The sequence below is a fragment of the Corylus avellana genome, chromosome 1 (genome assembly GCF_965113065.1).
Source record: "Corylus avellana chromosome 1, dhCorAvel1.hap1.2, whole genome shotgun sequence".
NCBI lineage: Eukaryota > Viridiplantae > Streptophyta > Magnoliopsida > Fagales > Betulaceae > Corylus > Corylus avellana.
Genome location: NC_142490.1, coordinates 34,361,926 through 34,377,362, shown reverse-complemented (window position 1 = coordinate 34,377,362; position 15,437 = coordinate 34,361,926). Strand labels below are relative to the sequence as shown.

General features: G+C 38.2%; 1 protein-coding gene and 1 non-coding gene across 2 annotated transcripts; one reads left to right on the top strand and one right to left on the bottom strand.

The window, feature by feature from the left end:
• Positions 1-7,828: 7,828 nt before the first annotated feature.
• Positions 7,829-12,646, bottom strand: LOC148589737 (uncharacterized). The gene is made up of 3 exons (XM_088514855.1): positions 12,200-12,646; positions 10,321-11,965; positions 7,829-9,855 (listed from the first exon to the last, which is right to left on the bottom strand). The coding sequence occupies exons 1-3, from the start codon at positions 12,644-12,646 to the stop codon at positions 7,829-7,831; spliced, it is 4,119 nt and encodes a 1,372-aa protein (XP_088370981.1).
• A 130-nt stretch (positions 12,647-12,776) lies between these two features.
• LOC132186006 (small nucleolar RNA R71) lies at positions 12,777-12,883 on the top strand. Its single transcript, XR_009440689.1, has one exon. It is a non-coding gene; the product is annotated as a small nucleolar RNA R71 (small nucleolar RNA).
• The last annotated feature ends 2,554 nt before the right edge of the window (positions 12,884-15,437 follow it).

The window sequence follows — 15,437 nt, the reverse complement described above, 5'->3', positions numbered from 1 at the left end:
CATAAAAATAGTATTTTGGTTATTAGAGCGTGTCGCCTAAGTGTTTTAATGTAGAAAGAATAATGCTTTTATAGGTCATAACTCTCATGTATGGTCTACACGAGATATTACCCATTCTCAGCAGGGTTGGCGTTGTCCCGAGGAACTTGTAATACAATGCCAGTGCCTCAGCCATTGTACGCTACTGTACATAACACTAGCGACACGACCGAGTCCGACCTCGGGTGGGCCACACCGTTAATGATGTCCATCTTGTAGTGACTGCCCATTAAGGCTGCGCCAGCCACGAAACAACTATTGGATCCAAAGCCCATATAACACACACATTTTTGACCATATAATAAAGTTTATATAGTAAGCCCATGGCCATTATACCGCACGTACTAGTGTACCATGTCATACAATGCATCTTGTCAATTAGTTTATTATGCAGTTACTGAGTAGTTACAAAAATGTAGACATGCTCATATCATTCTCGTGGTCAGTCAACTGACATATCCCACGTTCTTAAGGAAAAAGGGGCATAAGCATTTACTTACCTCATATGCTCGCTTGAATCCTCCGACATCGCTAAACCCTGCTATAACGCAATACGTCACGTCGTTATGCGCAGTTCTAGAGGACTCTTACGAGTAAAATACTAAGCTTTATCTAACAAAAGGATTGCTAGGCTCTAAAATACACACGAGTGGGGCTTAAGGGCTGGTGCCTAGCTTTCTGACCGTACGTCCAGGATTGAGGGCGTACGTCCGATCAGTGAGTTAGGCCATCCATCTTAAAGCTCCAAACTATGTTTTAAGGTTTCTATAAAATCTATAGGCTACTATATCCCCTTCTTTGTCTAAGGAATAAACACATGCAATGCAAGAAAACTCAACACCATGCAATACAAGGAATCAAAGAAGCTTTTGAAACTATTTTGAAAACATTTCCTGTTTTGTAAGGAAAAGAGTAGAGAGCTTAACATAGCATCTTTTGAAGACTCTCAACATTTAAGAAAGCAATAAAAACAGTAGTGAAAGTATAAAACGGGCAAGGGGTTACCTTGGAAATCGGCAAGAACACACACAAATGCTTCCTTTCTTTTCAAATCACAAAACTCACAAAAATATGAACTTAAGGGGTTTCAGAGGGCCTGGAGGCGAGAAATATGTTTGAAGGGCGATGGGGGGTTAGGTATTTATAAGCCAGAAAGCTGAGGACGCTACCAACTAATCTGAAAAGTAGTGGACGTCTGGTACTATTGGGGCGTACGTCCGGTACTATTTACTCAACGTTCCAAAGGGTGCATCGTACGTATAGGTATTATCCAGTGGTTTTTCCAAAAAGTAGCGTACGTCCGGGTGGTCCCCCATCATAGGTCCTTGTACTATTTGTAGATGTATGTACGGTGGTCCCCCCCTTACATCCTCTACTAAAAATAGGAGAGTATGTCCGACAACCTTAGCGTACGTTCGATCAGAAAGGGTTAGGCTTGGGTATGTGCTTAAAAACATTTAGGAGTTTTTAGGCTATAAGTGTGGGCTTAGGTTCTTTGTTATAAAACCGGATCTTTCATAAATCGTTTAACCATTCCTTGTAGAAAATCTATTGTTTTTATCGGGGTATTACAAAAATGGCTATTAAAGGTAGCATTGATTCCTCTAGGGTCGAAAGCCTCAATGGGATGAATTTTAGAATGTGGAAACAACACATTTCTTATGTAGTGACGCATGAGAAAACACAGTACACCCTAACAACTAAGAAGCCAAATTTAGAAGACCAAAATGATGAAGAAGTCGTAAAGAAATATCATAATTGGATGGAAGACAACCTAATGGCTAGAGCCACACTTCTCCACAATATGAAGCATAATATCATTCCTCTATTTGAAAGTCATGAGACTACTAAAGAAATGATGGAAGCTTTAGAGACAAAGTTTGGTTCGAGGTTTGACACCCAGATACAATTGTTATTAGACAAATATAATTGTGCACGTATGAGTGAGGACGACTATGTGGGTTGATAAGTGCTAAAATATTCATATTTGCAGCCCTTATCTTACATGTTTTAATCCTTTGGTTGTAGTTAATTAGGCCATTTTAATTCCTTTTTGTGTTTTTAATGTTTTTACAGGCTTTTGAAAGAAAGTGAAGTAAAACGGGGTGATTTAGGCTCAAAAAGAGAAGATGGAAAAATTGGAGCTCCCTGGTACTACGATCAATCGCAGGGTACCTGCAATCGAGCGCAATACTAGAGAAGATACTGCACGAGCTAGCCAGGCCAGGAGCGATCGAGCGCAGGCCAAAAGAAGGATCGATCGTAGACCATCGATCGAGCGCACACGGGCTGCGATCGAGTGCACCCGTGCGCAGGAGGCATCCCAAGTGGCGGCTATAATGTCCCTATTTCCATATTAGGGTTTTTCAAACTCCAAATTGTAATAGGATTGAAACCCTACAAAATCCCTAGGGTTTACTACTTTTCCAAGGACTTCTAAAGCCTATAAATAAACCTCTTAGGTTCTAGGCATAGGTGTGGAGAAAGAGGCACAAGCTCTAGAAAGGAACTGAAGGCTGAATCAAGAGGAGTTTGGGTTTTTCTTCTCTTCCACCCTTTTATTTTTATTATGTAGTTTATATTTTATTTAGGGCTAGATTGAAGCCCTAGTTATGTTAAATTAATATTTCAATATTGGCGCCTTGTGATGATCATGTTGTGCTATTTAACTTGATTAATACCTGCTTACATGAATTCCTCATATGTGTATGCCTGATCAACATGTGCATGTGGTATGGACTTGTTAGTTAGATCAATTTGGATGATCGAGTCCTGGGTTTAACTTAATTAACAAAAGAATCCACACCGCGATTCTTGGGTTAATCAACATGGGGAACCGAGAGTATACACCCATGCCCTAGGCCTCGTGTGTTTGTCAATTTTTATAGAACATATGCTTTTCTAAAGAACAACTTAGTATATACCATGCTAAATCCTTTAGGGAAGAAAAGAGTTAGAGTATACACCCATGCCTAACTCGTTGCTTAGGAAAATCTATAGCTTAAGGAGTATACACCCATGCCCTTAGGTTGGCAAACATTAGATATGCATAACATGATCAAAGCATTGGCATATTGTTATATTAGCTGAATATAATTAGTGGTGGATATCAAAACCCTAATCCTTTTTAGTTTTTGTTTATCTTTTATTTTATTGAATTCAATCGTGACAATTGAATTTTATCTTTTAATTAAATAGGAATCTACTTCTAAACATAATTTACCAATCCTCGTGGGAATGATCTCGTATTTGCCTACTATACTATTGTTTTGATCTTGTGCACTTGCGAGTTAAAACGTACTAAATATTATCTATTAATTTAGGTAGTATTTGGCACAACATAGGTGATTTTGTAAATCAAACGGAATTAATTGCAAAAAAGCTTGCAAATGCAGTTCATCCTGTATTAGATAAAATCCAAGAGACCACCATACTTAACGGTCTCCCTTTATAATGGGAACATGTGGTAATTTCATTAGCACATAGTGGGAAAGAAGCCTTCATGGTTTCTCTACCAGTATTGATCATGTTGGAAGAAGAGAGAATGAAAAGAAGAAGAAGAGAAGGGACATCCATCATATTGATGATGGCTCAGAATGTAGCTCAAACTACATGTGCTTCAACATTCACAGGCAAACCCAAAAATTTCAAAAGAAAATGGAAGGGTAATCCAAAAGGTAAAAACAAAGTTAAATGTGCATGTTTCAAATGTGGAAAATGGGACACTTCAAAGCAAATTTTCCAAAGAACAATGGCAACAAAAGATAGAAGGAAATAGCAATGACAGTTACTAAAGTGATGATGGTAGAACTTCAAGCTCTTGGTGGATAGACTTAGCATCAACAAGGCACATCACAAGAGGTCAAGAATTCTTCGTGGACTTCAAAGAGAAAGTAGTCAGAGAACACAAGGTATACATGGGCAACAACAAAGGTTTAGTTATTGTCTTACATGATTTGTATGTACCTAGTATCTTGAGAAATCTAATACTAGTTACTGTATTACATAACAAAGGATACGAGATTAATTAAGTTTGGGAATGTCTACTGATAAGTGTCAAATATTGCATATTTGAGCCCCTTAATTTACATCCGTTAATCCTTTAGTGCATTATAATTTAATGTTTTGTGTTAGTTATGTGATTTTAGTGTTTTGTAGGTTGTTAAGGGAAAAGTATGGACTTAATGTGAGAAATGGAAATGTAGAAAGAAAGCCACCAAGGAAAGGGATCGAGCGCACCAACTCTAGGCTTGAGCGCAGCTGCGCTCGAGCTCAGCTAACAGATGCTAGAGCGCATCTACGCTTGAGCCCAGTGGATCTACGCTTGAGCGCATAAGCGTTCGAGCATAGGCCATCAGAACTCAAGCGCCTGTGCCTCAGGAAGAACCCCGCTAGCATGAGTGCGCTTGGGCGCACGTATTAGACAGTGTTCCTGGAAATCCACCCATTCAGCCTAGCGCCATTTCTAAGGAAAAAAACTCTAGAAGAGGGATATAAAAAGAAAAAGAAAGAAAACAAAAAAGGAGCTGGAGACGTGGGATGCAAAGAGGCACACCAGCATTCTCTTTAGCTTCGTATTTTTGTTTGTAGGATTTATTTTTCATAGTTATGTATAGCTAATTTCCCAACTAAGGTTGAGGATGAAGCCTCACCAATGAGTAGCAACCTTATTTTCATGTATGTTAATATTCTCCGAATATATGAGTTTTGACGTTTTAAATGTTCTACTTCAATTCAATTGGTGAGATGATTCTTGGATATGAGTTCAATCATGTTTTTCTCATGATTTGAGATAGTTCCTATTAATTGATTTGCTTGGATTTTCATTTATCAAAATATTGGATATCCATTGTGATTTGTTTTACGGATACATTGGATGATTTGGTTTAAATTGGGTATCCATTGTGATTTGCTTTGAAAACGGATACATTGGATGATTTGGTTTGAATTGGGTATCCATTGTGCTTTGTGCAATAAATAGATACATTGAATTTTTTGATTTATTCTTTTATGCAAAGTAGAATGTTATGCAAATTTATTTAACTCGCAAGTGCACGAATCGATTGTAGTTTAATGGATTGCAAGTGCGAGGTCGATCCCACAGAGAATTGTATTTTTGAAAGAGCAATTTATATCTAAACTAATTAAATCCTAATCTAGTTCCAAAAGGGTTTTGATTTTTGAGTTTTGAAAATTAAAGGATAAACATAAACTAAATAAAATAAGTAAATCTAAGGATAAAGGTACTAAGGTTTGGGAATTCACACTCACCAAACCATAACAACATACTTTATGTTCATCAATATTAATCCGAAGTTCTCACAAATTAAATCATAGATATGTTTTACTATACTTCAAAAAATTAATCAAAACCATCCCATGTATCCATTCATTGACCAAATCACAAAAGGAATCCAAATTAAATTGAAACAGCAGATGTATCCGTAGAACAAATCACAAGAGATATCCAAATTTTATGAGTTAAAAGCCAAGCAATCAATCATATGAAATTATCTCAAATCATCACATGTATCCTTGAATCACAAGAGATATCCAAGAATTACTCCACACAATTGATTAGAAGTAAAACAATTGAAATATAAAACCCAATAAAATCAGAATAATAAAAACTTACATAAAAGTGATGTTGTTCTTCATCGGTAAGGCTTCATCCCCAACCTTAGTTGGGAATTTAGCTCCACATAAAAATAAAATCTAAACCTAAACCTAAACCTAAACCTAAAGAAAAACTAAACAAAAGAATTTTGCTCTCTGGGATTGTGTATATTTTCTTGAATGCAAAGAAGTCTATTTATAAGCTTAGGGAAGTCCTAGAAGCCCAAGTAAACTTAGATAATTCGGAGGTCTGTCTCCCAGTCAAAATAGAAGTCTGAAATCGGAATAGGATTCGTCCACATTTGTGTCCTTTAATTGCGGGGCAATTTTGACATAGTAACTGTACGAATTACGAAAATCCTATTTCACACCAAATTATAGTATTTTGAGTTAGCTTTCCAATGCCGTTTGAATCACTTCAATCCGATATTTGAACAGAGAGTTATGGTCAAAATACTAAGACGTGTGCAGAATCTGAATTTGAATCCGATCCGAAATCTTATCCAATCTGAACTTTAATCTGATTTAACCTTTCCTTAGATTTGGTTAGACTTAACCACACAATCTAGGTCTTCTCAAAGTATGCTTTCTTCCAAATTTCGCATTTTTCCCTTTAAAGCTGCAGTTTTTCTTCAATGACCTACAAAACACTAAAAACACAAAACTAACACAAAATATTAAATAACGACACAGCTAAAGGATTAACTAATGTAAATAAAGGGGTCCAAATATGCAATATTTGGCACTTATCAAACACCCCCAAACTTACATTTTGCTAGTCCCTTAGCAAAACAAAACAAAAAATAAAATGAAAGCAAGAAACATAAATCCTCTTTCGTGGGAGAGACGATTGCATTTAGCATATGCAACAAGCCTTTTAAACCCCTAGGCATCCCTAGTGGACGAGTGAAGTCTCGTGAGGGCTTAAAAGGAATGATACCCACAAACATTGTAGTACTATGTTGTTAACAAGAAAGAAGTTTCACATAAACCATGGTTTTCATTCATGAGCAAACTTAAAAAGACAAACACCATCATTACTATCAAAAGGAAATCCAGAATCAAATCACTCATAAATGAACAATTTAGACTTCATATGTTCTGAAATGTGTAAAGTGTAATTAGCATACAATCATGAAGCTTTCAGCTTAAACTCAAGACAAGTTCCATAAAATTTGTAAGAATCCCTAACAGATGAAACAACCAAGGCAAGATATGCAACTTTTTTTTTTTTTTAACAGACTTTGTAGTGTCTAACTCCCTTAAGCTTTCTAATTGACCCATGTAACAAGTGTTAGGCCAATGACTCCCAAGCCAGGTGGCTTTAGGGCACTAGATGTAAAACATCTCTAAGGGCTTAGTAACTTAAGTCAACAAGGCTACGAAGCCAGACTAGCCATATCTTAAATCAATATTGAATTTCACACCTTTTGACATGAACACTCAATGCTTAATGAGGCAAGAGGTCCGGTTACTCAACGAAAAACTCAACATGATCTTTCTTTTCTTTTTCCTTCTCTTTTTATTTATTTATTTATTTTTTTTATATCTTGCAAGCCAATGGTTATTCATCAATAGGTCATCCAACAAATCTCAAAGAGAACAAGCTTAAGCTCAAACATCATACCCCACAGAAAACATGCTAATGTGCTCATAAAAATTTATCTCAAAACAAGTAAAATCTCTTTTACCCAAAAATAAGTCAAAGGACTTAGACTCCAAATGACATAATGATGTGTTCAACCCTTTAAGCAAGCTAATGAAATGCAAACAACAGTCACAGTTTAACTCAAACTTGACAAAAACATAGCATAATTAATTAATTAATTTTTTTTTTTTTCAACACAAAAAGACAAATAAAACTAAACAAATAAAAACAAAAATAAATAGACAAAGATAGACAAAGTGTTTTTCCATACCCCCAAACTTGAATCACACATTGTCCTCAATGTAGGCAGAAACACAATACCAAGAGGTATAAGGAACCAGAGTGAGCAAAGAGACGACCCCCAAACTTACTCATAATAACACCTGTCCTGAAAAACACAAAAATAAAACAAAAATGAAGATAGACGAAACAACACAAAAAATGACTAAAAATACCAAAGAAAAAGGAATGCCTTCCATAAGCGCTAAGTTTACAGTCTTCAGCCAGACTTTTCACCGCTGATGATTAAGTAGACGACGTAGGATCTTCCAAAGGCAATTCCTCACTCTCTGAAATTTCCAGTTCCAAGAATGGCTTCAACCGCTGACCATTGACCTTGAGAGCACTTCCATTCTTAGGATCCTGGATTTCGATGGCTCCATGAGTAGAAACTGCACGCACTATGAATGGTCCAGTCCATCGGGATTTGAGCTTTCCTGGAAACAGATGCAGACGTGAGTTGTAAAGGAGGACTTTCTGACCAACTTCAAATGATCTTCTCAAAATGTTTTGGTCATGGATCTTCTTCATCTGATCTTTGTATAGCTTGGCACAGTTGTAGGCATCATTCCTCAATTCTTCTAATTCATCTAGCTGTAACTTCCTTTGCTCACCAGCCTTGGTGAGGTTGAAATTTAGCTGCTTTATAGCCCAATAAGCCCGGTGCTCCAATTCCACAGGGAGGTGACAAGCCTTGCCATACACGAGTCGGTAGGGAGACATGCCAATTGGAGTCTTGAATGCAGTCCGGTATGCCCACAGAGCGTCATTGAGTCGAAGAGACCAGTCCTTCCTTGTCGGGTTCACCGTCTTTTCTAATATCCTCTTGATTTCTCTGTTGGATATCTCAACTTGCCCACTTGTCTGAGGATGGTAGGGAGTTGCAACTTTATGAGTAATACCATACTTCTTCATGAGTTGCTCAAAATATCGGTTGCAGAAATGCTTCCCCCCATCACTGATGATGGCACGTGGTGTCCCAAAACGTGCGAACACATTTTCCTTCAAAAATTGCAACACGACTCTGTGATCATTAGTCTTGCAGGCAATAGCCTCCACCCACTTGGAAACATAATCCACAGCCACAAGGATGAAAAGATACCCATAAGAATTAGGGAAGGGACCCATGAAATCAATGCCCCAAACATCAAACAACTCCACAATAAGGATCGGGTTCAGCGGCATCATATTCCTTCTTCCAATGCTCCCCAACTTCTGGCATCTATCACAGGCAGAACAGTAGACATGGGCATCACGAAAAATGGAGGGCCAATAGAATCCACTTTGAAGAATCTTCGCCGCGGTCTTTTTAGAACTAAAGTGGCCTCCACATGCATGATCATGGCAAAAAGATAGGACATTTTGCTGGTCATTTTCAGGAATGCATCTCCTTATAATCTGATCTGGGCAGTATTTGAACAGGTAAGGATCATCCCAAAAGAAGTACTTCGCCCCAGCCAAGAATTTTGATTTGTCTTGCCTAGTCCAATGTGATGGCATTTGGGCAGTGACAAGGTAGTTCACTATGTCTGCGAACCATGGTGCATGATTTTGAGAGATGTGCATAAGTTGTTCATTAGGGAATGTCTCAGCAATCGGCACAGCATTTTCATTGAAGTCGACAACCAGCCTAGATAGATGGTCTGCTACCACATTCTCGGAACCCTTCTTGTCCCGAATTTCAATATCAAACTCTTGCAACAACAAAATCCACCGGATGAGACGAGATTTAGCATCTTTCTTTGATAATAGATATTTCAGTGCAGCATGATCCGAGTAGACTAAGACTTTAGACCCTAGCAAGTAAGATCTAAACTTATCCAGAGCAAACACTACAGCTAACAACTCCTTTTCAGTAGTGGAGTAGTTAAGTTGTGCATCATTCAGAGTCTTGCTGGCATAGTATATGACATGCGGAATCTTCTCTACTCGCTGACCCAAAACGGTTCCCATAGCATAATCAGAGGCATCACACATTATCTCGAACGGAACCCCCCAATTAGGTGGCTGAATGATTGGTGTAGAAGTTAAGGTCTTTTTCAGAATCTCAAAGGTTGTCTGGCACTTGTCATTGAAGTCAAAAGGAACATCTTTTGCCAATAGATTACATAGAGGTCTTGCTATCTTGCTGAAGTCCTTGATGAATCTTCTGTAGAACCCAGCATGTCCCAGAAATGACCGAACCTCCTTAACTGTCCGCGGGGGCGGAAGGTTAGATATCAGATCAACCTTAGCTCTGTCAACCTCAATACCTTTGTGGGAAATTACATGCCCTAAAACAATTCCTTGTTTCACCATGAAGTGGCATTTTTCCCAATTCAGAACCAAATTCTTCTCCTTGCACCGTACCAGCACCAATGTGAGATGATGTAGACATTCCCTAAATGATGAACCAAAGATTGAGAAGTCATCCATGAAGATCTCCAGGTGACGTTCAACCATATCTGAAAAGATGCTGATCATACATCGTTGAAAAGTGGCGGGTGCATTGCACAATCCAAACGGCATACGGCGATAGGCAAACGTACCGAACGGACAAGTGAAAGTAGTCTTCTCTTGATCTTCGGGGTCCAGTGGAATTTGGTTGTAGACGGAGTAACCATCAAGGAAACAGTAGTACTCATGGCCTGCCAATCTCTCCAACATCTGATCGATGAAAGGTAGAGGAAAATGGTCTTTTCTTGTCACGGCATTTAACTTCCTGTAGTCAATGCACACTCTCCATCCTGACTGCACACGAGTGGGGACCAACTCATTTTCCTTGTTCTTGATAACTGTAATCCCTGCCTTCTTCGGCACCACATGAATGGGACTCACCCATTTGCTGTCAGAGATTGGGTATATGATTCCCGCATCCAGAAGTTTAATTACCTCTGCTCGAACTACCTCTTGCATGGCCGGATTCAACCGTCTCTGTGGCTCGCGAGAAGTTTTAGCATTTTCTTCCAGATGAATCTTATGCATCACTACTGTAGGGCTAATTCCTTTGATATCTTCTATTGACCACCCGATTGCTTCTTTATGCTCTCTCAAAACTTCTAACAGCTCATGTTCCTGATCACTATCCAAATCGGCAGCAATGATCACAGGCAGAGATTCTATAGGATCCAGATACTTGTACTTCAGGGTGTCTGGTAGAGGCTTCAACTCCCGCTTGACAGGCTCAACTGCTAATGAAGATGGATCAGGGGACGATGTCAAAGTAATTTCTGTAGTCTCCGTCTTTATCTCAGGCGTTGAGTCTAACAAGGCGTCAGCTTGTTCCAATAAAGTGTCTAGTGCCATGTCACTTTCCAGTGCAATCAGGCATTCTCCTAAGGGGTCTTCAATATTAGGTTCATTGACAGTTTTCTCTACTATCTCCTCAATTAAGCATGTGCTTCTGACCTCCTCATACTCAAATGGCTGCTTGCTGATATCAAAGATGTTCAGTTCCACTGTCATGTTTCCAAATGATATCTTCATGACTTCAGTTCTACAGTTGATTAGGGCATTAGCCGTAGCTAAAAAGGGACGCCCTAATATGATTGGAACTTGAATTTCTACATTTTTCGTCTCTGTATCTAGGACAATGAAGTCCACAGGGTAGTAGAACTTATCAACTTTGATCAGCACGTCTTCAATAATTCCCCTTGGAACCTTCACAGATCTGTTAGCCAACTGAAGTGTAATTGAAGTGGATTTCAACTCTCCCAATCCCAACTGAACAAATACTGAATATGGCAGTAGATTTACACTGGCCCCCAAATCCAACAGAGCTTTCTCAACTCGATTGTCACCAATCTTGCAAGCAATGGTAGGACATCCAGGGTCCTTATACTTTACAGGCATCTTGTATTGCAAGATAGAGCTGACCTGCTCAGTCAGGAAAGCTTTCTTGGGGACGTTCGTCTTTCTCTTGATGGTGACCAAATCCTTCAGAAATTTGGCATAAGAAGGCACTTGCTGGATGGCATCTAGGAATGGAATGTTTATCTGCACTTGGTTGAACACTTCCAAAATATCATCGAACTTCGAGCTCTTCATTGGCGGTTTCAGTCTTTCTGGATACGGAGCTTTGGGTATATACTTTTTGGAAGGATCCTCAGTAATCGGAATGGCAATGTCCGGTCCTGTGTCTTCCGTAGGCTTGTCCAGGTTTTCCTTTTCTTCTGCAGCCTTAGTGGCCTCTTCAGGCATGACCACTTGATTATCCACCTGTTTGCCTGACCTCAGAGTGGTGATGGCTTGTACATGCTCCTGACCATGCATAGAGGCAGAGGAACTTCCAATCACAAATTGCCCTTTTGGGTTAGGCACGGGTTGACTAGGGAACTTCCCTCTTTCTCTTTCCCCCACTTGATTTGCTATCTGGCCAACTTGTCCTTCTACCTTGATCATAGCCTGCTTAAGTTCTTGTATGTCTCTGTTGTTGGCCATGTTGGAATTCCTCATTTCCTGTACGGCTTGATTGGTGAAACCTTTTAGCTCATGTATATCTTGGGAATTACTCAGGGTAGTATTCTTCATATCTTGCTTTATCTCTTGTATGTTCTTATCCATTGATTGCATGAATGCTTTCATCATGTCTTCCAGTGATGACTGTGGTGCAGGCACTTGAGTGGTAGACTGATAAACAGGCGGTTGAGCTTGGTGAGATGGCCTGAACTGATTTTGAGCTTGAGTGGAGGTATCTCTTTGGTTCAATGGTTGATTCTGCTTCCAAGAGAAATTTGGGTGATTCCGCCACCCTGGATTGTACGTTTTAGAAAACGGTCTAGTGGTGGGTTTTCTGCAGTCATTGAAGGCATTGACTTGCTCAGTTGGGTACTCTGTTGACAAAGTTGGGCAATTTTGAGTGAAGTGCGTTTGACTATCACATAACCCGCATGCATCAACTTGGTAAGTATCTGCTACATTCACTGGTTTGTTTAAGACCATAGTGTCAAACTGACGCCTGAGAACCTTGAACTCCTCCCTTAATTCAGCATCATTCCTCACCTCATAAATGCCTCCTGTCTTGGGAGTGGGTTGTTGTCTGTCCCAACTATCTTGAAAATCCCATTGTTGTGCTTGTTTAGCCATTTCGTCTAAAGTTTTATAGGCTTCATCCCCAATAAGACTTAAGAATTCTCTACCATTCATCGTCTCAAGCGAGTTTCGCTCACTTGGTGTTAGTCCCCTATAGAAAATTTGAACTAGCACCTCATTCTCAAACCCGTGGGGTGGGCATTTTATAGTAAGCTCTTTAAACTTCTCCCAGCTATCGGTGAATCTTTCCCCTTCTTTTTGTCTGAAATTGGTGATCTGTAGACGGAGGGCATTGATTTTGGAAATTGGGAAGAACTTGTGGTAAAACTTGCTTTGCAACATATCCCAAGAAGTGATAGATCCAGGCCTATTGTTGAGTAGCCAGGATTTCGCCCTATCATGTAGGGACAGAGGGAATAACCGAAGGCGCACCGCTTCTGCTGGGGCATTTTGTGTATTAACAATGTCGCAAATTTCCAAAAAAATCCTCACATGAACATATGGATCCTCATTCTCTAATCCTCTAAATGCAGGAAGGTGACCTATTGTACTCGGCTTCAGCTCGAAGCGAGTAGCTGGCAACACTATACATGACGGTGTGTTGGTAATGTTGGGTACGAACAGCTCCCTAAGGGATCTAGGTTGATTTCGTTCTCCCATCTTAACAGACTTTTCCGAATCAGACTCGGAACTTTGAGAATTGGTGGGTGAGTTTGGTGGCTGTCTTAGATTCTCTCTCGCTGTTCTTTCAATTTCAGGATCAAAAGCGTTTAACTCTAGATTTAAAGCCCTACGACCGAACATGCAAATAGGAACTAACAAGCTAACAACCTAACAAACTAATAAACTAAAAACTGAAATGAATTGAACTAAATTAAATTATATTAAACTAACTAAACACAATTGCAAGCAGAAATTAATTTAAACAGAAACTAAAAACTCACAAAAAAGGATCAAAAGATTTTGGCAAAAATCTACTGAACTGTTGCGGTTGCTGTCTTGGCTACAAGTGTGCTCGATCGTAGCAGGGTTGTAACACAAACAAAACAACAACAAAAAACAAAAAGAAAAATTTTTTTTTTTTTTTTTTTTTAAATTTGTATTAGTAACACAAATAAAACAAAACAAATTGTAGAAAAATAAAATCCTAATTATAACTAGTAGAAGAATAAAACTAATTTAGAAATAAATTGGTTTCAAAAAATAAACAATTCCCCGGTAACGGCGCCAAAAACTTGTTGTGCAAATTTATTTAACTCGCAAGTGCACGAATCGATTGTAGTTTAATGGATTGCAAGTGCGAGGTCAATCCCACAGAGAATTGTATTTTTGAAAGAGCAATTTATATCTAAACTAATTAAATCCTAATCTAGTTCCAAAAGGGTTTTGATTTTTGAGTTTTGAAAATTAAAGGATAAACATAAACTAAATAAAATAAGTAAATCTAAGAATAAAGGTACTAAGGTTTGGGAATTCACACTCACCAAACCATAACAACATACTTTATGTTCATCAATATTAATCCGAAGTTCTCACAAATTAAATCATAGATATGTTTTACTATACTTCAAAGAATTAATCAAAACCATCTCATGTATCCATTCATTGACCAAATCACAAAAGGAATCCAAATTAAATTGAAACAGCAGATGTATCCGTAGAACAAATCACAAGAGATATCCAATTTTTATGAGTTAAAAGCCAAGCAATCAATCATATGAAATTATCTCAAATCATCACATGTATCCTTGAATCACAAGAGATATCCAAGAATTACTCCACACAATTGATTAGAAGTAAAACAATTGAAATATAAAACCCAATAAAATCAGAATAATAAAAACTTACATAAAAGTGATGTTGTTCTTCATCGGTAAGGCTTCATCCCCAACCTTAGTTGGGAATTTAGCTCCACATAAAAATAAAATCTAAACCTAAACCTAAACCTAAAGAAAAACTAAACAAAAGAATTTTGCTCTCTGGGATTGTGTATATTTTCTTGAATGCAAAGAAGTCTATTTATAAGCTTAGGGAAGTCCTAGAAGCCCAAGTAAACTTAGATAATTCGGAAGTCTGTCTCCCAGTCAAAATAGAAGTCTGAAATCGGAATAGGATTCGTCCACATTTGTGTCCTTTAATTGCGGGGCAATTTTGACATAGTAACTGTACGAATTACGAAAATCCTATTTCACACCAAATTATAGTATTTTGAGTTAGCTTTCCAATGCCGTTTGAATCACTTCAATCCGATATTTGAACGGAGAGTTATGGTCAAAATACTAAGACGTGTGCAGAATCTGAATTTGAATCCGATCCGAAATCTTATCCAATCTGAACTTTAATCTGATTTAACCTTTCCTTATATTTGGTTAGACTTAACCACACAATCTAGGTCTTCTCAAAGTATGCTTTCTTCCAAACTTCGCATTTTTCCCTTTAAAGTTGCAGTTTTTCTTCAATGACCTACAAAACACTAAAAACACAAAACTAACACAAAATATTAAATAACGACACAGCTAAAGGATTAACTAATGTAAATAAAGGGGTCCAAATATGCAATATTTGGCACTTATCATAGAACATGCATAGGATTTTTGTAGCCCATAACAATCTTGACGAAAATCAAGAGTGTTATATAGAGAATTTCGGATGTATGGATGATCATGAGGATATGCTGCTATGATTTGGTGGGTGTGGATTCCAAAACCTTAGTGCTTTGTCATTTGATAAGTTTCATTCTGTCTATTTTATGTTCTTTATTTTCTGTTCAAAAATCACTCACCTTTCAGAGCTAAGTTATGATTTAATTGGTTTAGATACATTTTCTTTTCACAAACACAATTTC